We start from the raw sequence: 12,781 nt of genomic DNA, 5'->3' as shown, positions 1-12,781 counted from the left end.
CATCCTGAAACGTCACAATGTCATCCACTGTTGACACTCTCGTAGGAGGAGAGTCCGACAAAGTAGGTGAATACCTCCTGTCACTGGAAGAGTCCTTGTACCTGGTATGCCTGGACCATGACCTTTCCCTCCGACGACGATACCGTGATTTGGTTGAAGATCTATGCTCACTCTGAGAGAGATGCCTCCCCCGTGATCTGGACCTTGGCTTTCTGGGCCTCGCCGGAACCACCGGCACAGGAGGCTGCGGAAGAGGAGCCGGAACCAAAGGCCTCGGTTGTTGAGGCCAAAGCGGTGGTGGAGGAGGAGGAGGAGGAGGCAGTTGCGGAAGGGTAGGAGGCGTAGGCGTCCTAGGCCTTGAGGGCGAGTAGGTCCGAGAATAATCAGAGTCCGGGGACGTAACAACTCTCTTCTTCTTACGAGCATGCCTCGGAGAGGATGCTCTGGAGGTAGAAATTTCAGAGGACGAGCGACGGCACTGCCGCGACCGGGGACTCGCTGATGATGAGGAGACGCTAACCACAGAAGCACTAGACACTGTTCTGGGTGTCGACTTCCTCTTGAACGGCGATCTCCTCGCCGCCGCTCTCCTCGCCGTTGACGAACTCCTTGACGTCGAGTGTCCTTTGACGTCAATCTTCCTCTCCTCGACGTCGACCTTCGCGTCGAAGTTGATGGTGCAAGATGGCGTCGCCTCGACGGCGAGCGCCTGCCTCTTCGGGACCCAGCACGACGTCGATGGTGTGTCGACGCCAGTTAAGTCCTCGAAGTCGCCCTCCTCCGAGGTCTTGACGTCCTACCCCTCGACGCCGATGTCGCTTCGACCCAGAGCCCTGGGTCGACGGGGAACATATGATAGTTGTACCTCTCGACGTCGACCAGGACCAGTGCCTTTTCTGGGCCTGTTCTTGACTGGGGAGCCCCCCAGAGGCCGATGCACGGGCAGAGGACGAAGAAAGAGTCCCTCCATGCCCAGAAGACCCACCTGTTTCTCGATGTCTCCTCTGCTCCAGGCCTTGGAGACACATCTTCTCCCTGTCACGCAGGGTCCTCTTGGAGAAAGAGTGGCAAATATCACAGGAGTCAGGGATATGGGTAGAAGGGAGACAGAGTATGCACACTCTGTGGGGGTCAGACTTCGCCTTCATCCTACCACACTCAGGGCACTTGTCGAATAAAGCTGGCATTTCGACAATATAGAGGTGGCAAAACTGGGCAAAAAAGACAGCAACTGGAAGAGGAAGACCCCAGACGTCGAGTGAAACACTATCATCACTGGAAAAGCTCAAAATATTGAAGATATACCCAAAAAAGTAGAGTTCCATGCTCCAGTGTCCTGCTAGAAGGAGCCGGAAAAAAGAACTGAAAGTAACTTGCCCTTGGCTGTGCATCCTGGGATACAGAGGGTCTCTGGAGAGTTCCTTAAAGGCACGGTATCCCTTTTCCAGACACATAATGGCAGCCTATGGGGGCTTGTCTGTCCAACCCTTCCTCTCTATCATGATAAAGGATTTTTGTGAAGGGGAGTTTCTCTATGTGTGAAACTTAGCAAAATGTGTAAATTTTAATATTATTTGGCTATCCTTTTCACTTCAAGATGAAGTGCTGGCCAATGTAGTCTTGTAGTTTTAGGCTGCATTATTTGTCTTTGATTTTCTCTTAAGTGTCTATGCAGGACTGCAGAAGAAGACAACTTAAGAGACTATTTCGATTGTTCCGGGGTTTACGCACATGGGCGGAACTATTCACTAGATTATGACTATACACAGAGACCCCCTACTACCGAACCTTAGTGCCATGTACTAGGGACTGATAAGGGTACCCCAGTATTCAATCTGGGATGAACCCAAGTACTGAACATAACAATTTAGGGGAGAAAGCAGAGACTCTGGGGTCCTGATTAGCAGGATCCTAGTCAAACTAGTTAAAAACAGATGATCACAAGGCAAAAAGTGGGGGTAACCATGCAGAAGGATCCTTCCTTCCTACAGAAGACAAATGCATGGGGAACTTAGTAGTCCATTCATGTTGCCTGGTATACAACAGGCAGTCAAGAGGCTCTAAAACCCTGTACAATAAAAGCAAAATTATCATTTTCCCAACAGGATTACAAATGCCTATATCTGAAACAAGCAGTGCAGTTATTCATTATGTGACTAGACTTCCTAATATTGTACACTATGTAAGTGACAACTAACAACAAGCCAATATCAGCAGAGCATTAAATATATTCTTTCTTCGACAACAAATTGGGGAAGGTTTAATTTCATGTATTTAAAGATCTTTAGAGCAATACATCCATCAGTGAGGTAAATGATAAATGACAGGCGCTGCAAATGGCCTAAAGGGAAAAAATGAATACAGGCACTGGGGACAATTAGTCCCTTTAGCACTCTACAAGTTTTCATTGTGTTCAAGTTGATTTCCTACCTTAGATTCAGAGCTCCAACACCAGGAGATCATTACTCTTAAGATAGAGGGATGAGCTGATATTTAGGTCAGGGGTGTACAGGTAGAGATTACAGATTGTAGATATTTTCTCTTCTATGTTTCAAATCCAACAAAAATGAGTGTAAGGCAGAGCATAGTTAACCTCACCAGCATCTGTAACAGTCAGCAGATTACTAAAAGATTTTTTTCTATAAAGATACTGGACAAAACTTTTTCTTTGAAATAATCCAAGTGAATCTAATTGAGTTAAACAGCATTTCATCCAAATGCAAAGAACACATCTCCAAATCCGAAAGCTATTGACCTTACTTTTCACAGAATTAACAAGAAATTCAACCAAAGCCATCAACAATAAATGAGGCTTAATGTGAGAATTCAAATTACAGTTAAAACGTCCACAAGAAAAAATGTGCAAGCAATTTCCTCCGACAATATGAAAGAGGGAACCTACTTAGGAAAACAACACACAGGAGGCTCCACACGTAGAATAAACAAACAATATAAATTAATGACAAACAAGGATAATCCATTCAAATTTTTTGGGATTATATTTCTTAAACAAACTGACAAGTTAGTTTCCAGTTCTCATTGGAAATATTAATGTAATATTCCTAGCTGCACAGCAAACATTTGTTGGTCATCGTCATGTATTCGATGAACAGTTGAGTCCTAAAAATTACGCAGGTATAGAGAAATATTGTGCACAACATGAATAAATGACAAACCGGATTAACCCGGATTAATTGGGGAGAGGAGTTGGCCTAACGGCTAGGGCGCTCGACCTCGGACCTGGGGAACTGGGTTCGAGTCTCGGTAACCACGCCAAAACCTCCTGTGATTCTGGGCAAATCACTTAATCTCCCCGTGCCTAAAATGAAAGTAACTGGAAACGTAAAATGTAACGTAACTGGAAAAATATGTAAAGCGCTCTGACACCTGATTCCGTTCGGGTCTAGTTCGCGCTATATAAAACTCTGCAAAAAAAAAAAAAAAAAAAAACCCACTCAGATCATTGGATTTCGAATACAAAAACTGACACTCTAGTATCCAGTTCTCATTGGAAATATTTAAGTACTATTTCTAGCTGCACAGTAAACGTGTTGGTCATCATCATGTATCTGACTAACAGCCAAGTCTGAAAAGTGGTGCTGGTGTAGAGCAAAGCCATGCACCACAAAGGGAAGTAGGCCGGCAAAAGGTTTAAGGTGACTACGCCTCACAGGATGATGTCTGACAGTCCCTAGCAAACAAAAATGTGACAAATGAACAAGTTACTTACCTTCGGTAACGATATATCTGTAAGAAACAGTAGTTAGTATTAGATTCCTTACCTTAGAATATCCCCAGGCGTCAGTCTGGATCCGGAAACTTTTGCGTAGCAGTACCCCTGCGCGTCGGTAGGCGTCGTCTGCAGGCGTCCCCTGCGGCTCCGCGTCGTCGGCGTCGTGCGCCGTGATGACGTCGCTGGAGTATATAGACGCCGCCTCCGCGCGCTGACGTCAGTTCTTTGCACACAGCTTTTCCGCGCCAGAACACGCAGAGCCATGTGAGAACCAACACTGGTGCCATTTGAAACTAGGGCCCTGAAAGGGATGTCCCTAACCCTAGGTATCAGTTCGCAGAACGGGGAGGATGGGCGGGGCGGTAAGGAATCTAATACTAACTACTGTTTCTTACAGATATATCGTTACCGAAGGTAAGTAACTTGTTCATCTGAAAGAAACAGGTTAGTATTAGATTCCTTACCTTAGAATAGATACCCCAGCAATACCAACCCCGGTGGTGGGTCTGCGAACCAATACAACCTACACCAGAAAGTCCTGGAGGACCGAACGGCCAAAGAAGCCATCCCTCCGGACTTGACTGTCCAGGCAGTAGTGCCTCGCAAAGGTGTGCAGCGAGGCCCACGTGGCCGCCTGGCAAATGTCCTGCAAAGGGACTCCCCGGCCCAGGGCAGTAGTAGCCGCCGTGGCCCGAGTGGAATGGGCCCTCAGCCCAACAGGAGGCTCCTTCCGAGCCAAAGAGTAGCATGCTTTGATGCACAGGACGACCCACCGAGAGATGGTCCGTTTCTGTACCGCCCTTCCCTTCTTCTCACCCACGTAGCCAACAAACAGTTGGTCATCCACCCGGAACTGGCGTGTGCGATCCATATAGAATGAAAGCGCACGTTTTGGGTCCAGACGATGGAGCCGCTCTTCATCCTTTGAAGGATGCGGAGGCGGGAAGAAGGAGGGCAAGGTGATGGACTGCCCAATGTGAAAAGCAGAGACTACCTTGGGCAGGAAAGAAGGTCTGGTCCGAAGAACCACCTTATCAGGATGAACAGACAAGAAAGGAGGTTGAACAGAAAGAGCCTGGAGCTCACTCACTCTCCTGGCAGAGGTGATGGCTACCAGGAAGGCCGTCTTTAAGGTGAGAAGACGGAGAGGACAGGAATGAAGGGGCTCAAAGGGAGCGCACATCAGGAAAGTCAAAACCAGGTTCAAGTCCCACTGAGGCATCACGAACGGAGCTGGAGGATACATGTGCGTGATGCCCTTTAAGAATCTTAACACAATAGGGGACTTGAACAAAGATGGCTGATCAGGTAGCCTCAAGAAGGCGGAAAGGGCAGAAAGATAGCCCTTGATAGTGCCCAGAGCAGAGCCCTGCTGGGCAAGGGAAAGGAGGAAGAGGAGAACCTCAGATAGAGGGGCAGAAAGGGGATCCACAGCCTTTGCTGTGCACCATGCCACAAATCTGTTCCACCGGCAGGCGTATACCGACTTTGTGGAGGGACGCCTGGCTGCCAGAATGACATCACAGACTTCAGGAGGCAAGTCAAATGGCCTCAACTGTCGCCGCTCAATCTCCACGCATGGAGGTGGAGACTGGACAGGTTCGGGTGGAGGACCGTCCCCTGCTGCTGCGACAGAAGGTCCTCCTGAAGGGGCAGGCGGATCGAGGGACCGACTGTCATGCTGAGTAGCTCGGGATACCAGTACCTTCGAGCCCAGTCCGGAGCCACAAGGATAACTTGGGCCCGGTCGCGCCTGATCTTCTTCAGCACTCTGGGCAGAAGTGGTATAGGCGGAAAGGCGTACAACAGACCGCAACTCCACTCGCGCCGAAAGGCGTCGCCGAGCGAGTGCCGTCTTGGAAACTCCAACGCGCAGAACTGATGACATTGCGCGTTCTCTTCTGTGGCGAATAGATCTAACCAAGGCTCTCCCCATTGCTGAAAGAGGCCTCTCGCCACATCCGAGTTCAGACGCCATTCGTGATCCACCGAGCACCGACGGCTGAGTTCGTCCGCCCTGGCGTTCAGAGAACCTGCCAGGTGTTGAACCGTCAGAGTCACGCCCTGACGTTCCAGCCATTGCCAGAGGCGCAGAGCCTCTTGGCAAAGGGTCCACGACCCCACACCGCCCTGTTTGTTGCAGTACCACATGGCGGTGGTGTTGTCCGTGAACACCTGCACTACACTCCCGTTGACAAAGGGGAGGAATGCCTTCAGTGCCAGGCGAATCGCCCGCAGCTCCAACATGTTGATATGGAGCCGGGACTCCGCCGGAGACCAGAGGCCTCTGATCTCCGCCTCTCCCAAGTGGCCACCCCAGCCTTGGAGGGACGCGTCCGTCACAACCACGTGCTCCGGCTGGGGAAGGGAGAGGGATCTGCCCCTGACCCAATCGCGGTCTGTAAGCCACCACTGCAACTGTCTCGCAGTGCCCTCCGAGATCAGGACATGGTCGGATAGGTTGCCCTGATGCTGGGCCCACTGAAACTTCAGGTCCCACTGCAGAGCCCGCATCCGCCATCTGGCGTGATGCACCAGAAGGATGCAGGAGGCCATCAGCCCCAGAAGCCGCAGCGTCAACCTGACCGAAACCCGGGATAACGGCTGAAAGATGGGAATCAGAGCCTGAATATCCCGGACCCGCCGTTCCGGGGGATAAACCCGAAACTGCGCCGAGTCGAGAACCGCTCCGATGAAAAGGAGCTTTTGAGAGGGACACAGGTGTGATTTCGGCACATTGATGGAAAACCCCAACTCGTGCAGGAGGTCTGCCGTCATCTGAAGGTGGTGGACGACTGTCTGGGGCGAGCCCGCCTTCAACAGCCAGTCGTCGAGGTAGGGGAAGACTGAAACCCCTAACCGGCGCAGATGAGCTGCGACCACCGCCATCACTTTCGTGAACACCCGTGGGGCGCTGGTAAGGCCGAATGGGAGCACGATAAACTGAAAATGCTCGTGGCCTACCGTGAACCGCAGGTAACGCCGGTGGGCCGGCAGGACGGGGATGTGAAAGTACGCATCCTGCAAGTCCAACGCTACCATCCAGTCTTGTGGGTCTAGAGCAGCCAAGACCTGAGCCAAAGTCAACATCTTGAACTTCTCCTTCCGGAGGAAGCCGTTGACGTTCCGTAGATCCAAGATAGGACGCAGGTCTCCCTTGTCCTTCTTGGGTACCAGAAAGTAGTGGGAGTAGCAACCACACCCTACTTCTGGCCCAGGAACGCGCTCGATGGCCCCCTTGGCCAAGAGGGCCGTAACTTCCTCCTGCAGAAGTGTCAAGTGGTCCCCCGACACACGGTGGTTCTGCGGTGGCATGGCTGGAGGAGTGGACTCGAAGGGGAGGGCATAGCCCCTTCGGACAAGCTGCAGCACCCACCTGTCCGATGTTATCGCGCGCCAGCGGGAGTGGTGATGGCGAACCCTGCCACCCACTGGCGTCACGTGAGCCCGAAAGCTCGGACTAGGAAGGCTTGGATGCCGCAGCGGAGGGAGGCGTGGACTGACCACGACGCTGGCCTCTACCGCCACCACGGCGGAAACCACGGGCGCCACCGCGCTGGGGAGCGCTCTGCGCCGCGTGGCTGGCAGCACGTGTGGGACCTCCTCTCCCTTGGCCACGAAAGGGCCGAAACGAACCCGTCTGCTGGCGCTGGGTCTGGGTCGAGAGACCCAAGGACTTGGCCGTGACCCTGGAGTCCTTGAAGCGCTCCAGCGCGTGGTCCGCTTTGTCACCAAATAGGCGACTGCCATCAAATGGCATGTCCATAAGCGTATTTTGGACGTCTGGTGAGAAGTTGGCAGATCTCAGCCAGGCATGGCGACGAATCGCCACCGTAGTGGACATGGCCCGTCCCAGTGAGTCCGTGGTGTCCAGACCACAACGGATCGAGTACCGCGCCGCATCCCGGCCTTCAACAAAGGCCCGGGTGAGCTTGTCCCGCACTTCCTGGGGGCATTGCGGCAAACACTCCTCGACCGTATCCCACAGGGAGTGGGTGTAGCGGCCCAAGAGGCACGCGGTGTTACAAGACCGCAGCCCAGCACTCAAAGAGGAAAACACTTTCTTTCCGAATTGGTCGTACCTCTTTGATTCCCGGTCGGGCGGAGCCGACGGAAATGCGGACTGCGAAGTGGAGGCCTGGATCACCAGACTCTCCGGGGAGGGATGGGTGGACAGGAAGGCAGGGTCGTCCGCGCAGGGACGGTGACGCCTGGCAACGTTCCGGTCAACCGGCGCACCAGAGGCGGGCCTGGACCAGGTGCCCAGAAGGACATCCGTCAGGGCCTCATTAAACGGCAGCAGAGGCTCCTGGGGGCATGACTGCGGTTTAAAAACTTCCGTCAGGATATTCGGTTTGACCTTCGCGACGGGGAGCTCAAGGTGTAAGGCCTTGGCAGCCCTCATCAGGACCACCGAATAGGCAGCACCCGCCTCGGACGCCACAGGGGACGGAGAGACAAACCCAGGGTTGGGCGACTCGTCCAGGCCACTGGCATCACCCAGATCACCTACCCAGTCCACATCGTACTGGCAGGCACGGGATAGAGGGTCCTCAGACCCCTCCCAACCCTCTCCATACTCCTCCTCGTCATACCCATATTCTGGGTCGACGATATAGACATCGGGGTCAACAGGCCCCATCGGCGTCGGGTCCGGCGTCGGCCGACGCCGGTCCGGCTCCGAGTCCGGAGTCGGGGAGGAAAGGGGGGTGGCGCCGCGCGGCGTCGGTGCCGGGGACCCGACGCCGGCCGGAGCCGACGGCGGAGTCGCTGCACCACGCGGGGGCGGTACCATGGGCTGGCCCACAGGAACCGACGCCGGAGAGGCCGGGAGACCAGCCGGCGACGAACCAGAGGGAACCAGCGGCGCCGGGGCCGGAGCCACCGGCGGCGCCGGGGCAGGAGCACCCGAACCGCTCGGGCCCCCAGACGGGACCGACGGGCCCGCAGGCGCCGAAGGCCCCGCCGGAGAAGACCTCGCCCTCATAGCAATGAGGAAGGCCTCGATCTCCTCACGCGACGCGCCTTCCCCAGGGACCGACAGGTGTGGGGCAGACGGCGTCGGCGACCCATGCGGGACCGCGGGGGTGGGGTCACCCGAGCCCCCGGCCGCAGCACGCGGGCGTCGGGGGGAGTCGGGGGTGCGATGGCGACGCCCCGACTTCTTGTGCTTACCTGACGAGCCGGAGGAATGGTGGCGACTCCCGGAGCGCCCATGGCGGCTCCGCGACCGCTCCCTCGACCGCTCCCTCGACCTCCGACCGGACCGGGACCGCTCTCGACGCGGGGCCGACAACCGGAGTTCGAGAAGCTTGCGGGACCGCTCCCGCCTAGCTTTTCCAGTCAAGGCCCGACAGTCGACGCAGGACTCCACGTCGTGGTCCGCGCCCAGACACCGGAGGCAGAGTCGATGGTGGTCGGTGACCGACATCATGCGGTCGCACTCGTCACAACTCTTGAAACCGGGCATCCTACCGGCACCGTAAAGATCAATCAGTTAACAAAAAACTTGGTCAAAAGACCGGAGTACTGCTCTTCGGATCTGCGCTAACTGGCGCGGAAAAAAGAAGAACTGACGTCAGCGCGCGGAGGCGGCGTCTATATACTCCAGCGACGTCATCACGGCGCACGACGCCGACGACGCGGAGCCGCAGGGGACGCCTGCAGACGACGCCTACCGACGCGCAGGGGTACTGCTACGCAAAAGTTTCCGGATCCAGACTGACGCCTGGGGATATTCTAAGGTAAGGAATCTAATACTAACCTGTTTCTTTCAGATGTTTCTTGCACAGCCAAGACCATGTGCTTTAGAATAGCACTTTTTCATTTACATTTAAATTCACAAGTGGAAAAAAGAGTATGTGTAGGAAAGCAATCTAAGTCAGGTGCCAGCTGACTGGCTCTTTTATAAACACAGGTGAAAAGACCAGGAGATGCAACGATTTAATTTCATTATGCAAGAATTTGAAATAAGCAGCCAATACATGCAGCACAAGAGAAGGGCTGGAAAAGGCAAGAGGAATTCTGCAGATAGCCAGTAATGGCAGCACTAGTTCTTCAAATATGAGGTTGTGTTAATTAACAAATCTCTTCTGAGAAGTTAAAACATACATGGAAAATACAGCAACTACGTGTAAACCTTACCTGGTATCAAATCTAGGTGTGACCATAGGCGTGACGCTCCATGTTGACATGTCAGCTAATTTGTTTCCTGGTGTAATAAGGTTTCTTTTACTATTATTCAAAACAAAACAAAAAGTAGCTTTATACTTTTTGATATTTTATTTTATACTTTTTAGCGCTCTTTAGATGCTTGCAAAGCGTACCACTGCTGTTAAGATAAGTGTTAGTCTATTAAATTCGAAATAATTGTAGCATATGTACTCAGCAAACGAAGGACTGGTATAGCTTCACAGGTGTAAATGTTTTTATAATTAGTTCTGTTTACTCAATACCTCATGAAGTACAATACAAATCAGGATAACTTGGTGTGTTTCTCTCAATGATGCAGTACTTGTGGGAGGAGGGTAATATTAATATTTCAAGCAAATGAATAAGCACAATAAAGATAACCTTGCAGAAAAATTATACAAATAGAAACTATAGCTGTATAGTCAGGTTCACTCAAAAGACATGATTGTGCAGCCACAGCAGTTTCTGTGTAATTTCCTCATATATGGAAATAACCGGTTATTCACCAGTAATATTAATTATTCCAAGTCATAGACCTCCCCGTCACAGTCATTACCACTTGAGCAATAGCTCCTCCCCCAGAACTTCCAAGCAAAACTCCCTTAGACCATCCCTACCCTCTAGGCCACTCCCACATCCTGAGGCTCATAACCCTTGACCCACCTCAGCACATCCTGTGCCCCCAAGCATAAGAAGCCAAACAGGGAGGGAGGGATGAGAACTTGGACTGTGAAGGGTAGGACTATGACTCGAAGTAATGAATAGTAGCCGCCTTGTAGATCTCAGCCATAGACGCCCCCTGAAAACAGGCCCAGGTAGAAGCCACACCCGTGTTGATCTCCCCTGCACCGACCCAGGCACCAGCACTCCACAAGCCTCATACGCTGCCCCACAGCCCACCTCAGCCACCGACAGTCGCACCAGAAGGCTTCAGATGCTGACCAGCCAGGCCAAAGGTCACAAAAAGCAAATCCCCCTTTCGAAGAGGTTTAGTACGAACCAAGTACACCTCAAGAGCCCGCCTAACGTCCAAACAGTGCAGCCGCACCTCATCCTCCGAAAGCGTATCATGACAGAACACAGGCAAAATCAGATCCTCAGAGAATGACCCGAAAAAACCCACAAAAAGGGCTAAGAACAAAGCAAAGAACCCAACTCTCCAACCCTCCGGGCCGAGGTAATGCGGACAAGAAAAACCACCTTGTTCATCATAAAACGCAGAGACACGTCTCCCAGAGGCTCAAAGAGAGCAAACCGTAAAGACCGCAGCACAAACGGAAGATCCCAACTAGTAACAAAAGGCTTAACAATGGGTTTTTTGAGGAAACATCTCCTCACCAATTGGGACAACAACGGAAAAACTGGCTCACAAGCCGAACCTCTGAAGGCCCTCACTGCCGACCATTGAGCCTGCAAAGAGGACACAGCCAGACCCAGCTCGAAGCCATCCTTCAGGAAATCCAAGATACGCACAGGATCCACCTCTAACGAAGACCAACCCCGATCCGAACACCAACCATGAAAAGACACAATGCCGAGCATAGTACTTAAGAGTCGAAGGATGCCGGGATTGCTGGTTAAACTGAGCCACAGCAGAACACCCCAAAGCAACAAGGTTCTTCCTTTCAACAGCCAACCCACCAGAGGCAAGCGGACGAGACAATCCAGAGACAGAGGAGAATACAGCAGGGGACAAGGAACCACTGACAACTGCCAGCAACGACCCACCACCAACCTCAACAACAGAGAGAACCAAGGCCTCTGGGTCCAAGCAGGCGCCAACAGGATTACAGAAGCCCGATCCAACTGGATTTTCAGCAGAACCTCGGAAGCAAGGCAATCGGAGGAAAGGCATACATCAAGCCCCCTCCCACCGAAAGGACAGCGCATCCACTCTCGAAACCGAGTCCGACAGAACCACAGAGCAAAACATCTCCCTCAAGGCGTTTTCTGGGGCAGCAAACAGATCCACCACAGGGACCCCAAACCTCTCCTTCAGCCCCCAAACACCGCCATCAGGCATATGTCGACGGGGAGGGAAACAACCTGCTCAAGCGATCTGACTCAGAGTGCAAAAACCCTGCCAAATGAAACGCCCTCAGAGACAACAAGTTCAAGTCTGCCCACTGACAAATCGGATGCACTAACAAGTTGAAGGAAGCCACAGTCGCACTCCCCTGGCGGTTGACATAACACACCACTACCGTGTTGTCCGTCCTCACCAGCACATCCGGCTGTAGGATCCAAGGAAGAAAATGAGTCGAGGACAACTGCACCGCCCTCAACTCCCTCCAATCGTAAACATCTCTGCTTCCTGGACTGACCATATCCCCTGAACAGACTATTGGGCCAACACCGCCCCCCAACCCAGCTCGCTGACATCCGTATTCAGCACCAACCACTCTTGGGACACAAAGAGAGAGCCCTGCAAGAGGTTCTGATCCTACAGCCATCAGGACAATTCCTGGGCAATTTCCACACACCCCGGAATGAACAATTAGTAATTCTGAGACTACGGACTCCAATTCTCCTGAACGAATAGTTTCTTACCTGTCGGTGTAGTTTTGCAGCTTGATGATCTTTCTGGATTCACTATGCTGTGCATTATTCCGCGGCCTTGTGGTTGGGTCCGGATTCGTAGTCTTTTCTTTCTTTTTTTTTTTATTGTCGCCCAGGTGGGCGTCAACGTCCCACCTTTTGGTGTATTTCCGGTGACGTCGGCACGCTTCCAGTAGAAGCTCCCACTTTTGGGCGCCATCTTTGGATTCTTTTTTCTAGTGTTCGTTTTGTTACCGAAGTTATGGCAATGTTCAACTAAAGTGATTTCACCGCTTTAACCTTTAAGGTTTCTTTTCA

General features: G+C 52.5%; 1 protein-coding gene across 1 annotated transcript in view; it reads right to left on the bottom strand.

Moving 5' to 3' along the window:
* CDCA8 (cell division cycle associated 8) overlaps positions 1–12,781 on the bottom strand; it is a 229,398-nt gene that overhangs the window by 70,982 nt on the left and 145,635 nt on the right. Inside the window, exon 8 of the mRNA XM_078681219.1 lies at positions 9,878–9,967. Within this exon, the coding sequence (XP_078537345.1) occupies positions 9,878–9,967 (90 nt within the window). The remainder of the gene's footprint in view (positions 1–9,877; positions 9,968–12,781) is intronic.

Source organism: Lissotriton helveticus, chromosome 3_1 (assembly GCF_964261635.1).
Source record: "Lissotriton helveticus chromosome 3_1, aLisHel1.1, whole genome shotgun sequence".
Classification (NCBI taxonomy): Eukaryota; Metazoa; Chordata; class Amphibia; order Caudata; family Salamandridae; genus Lissotriton; species Lissotriton helveticus.
This window is presented reverse-complemented; position numbering and strand designations above follow the sequence as displayed.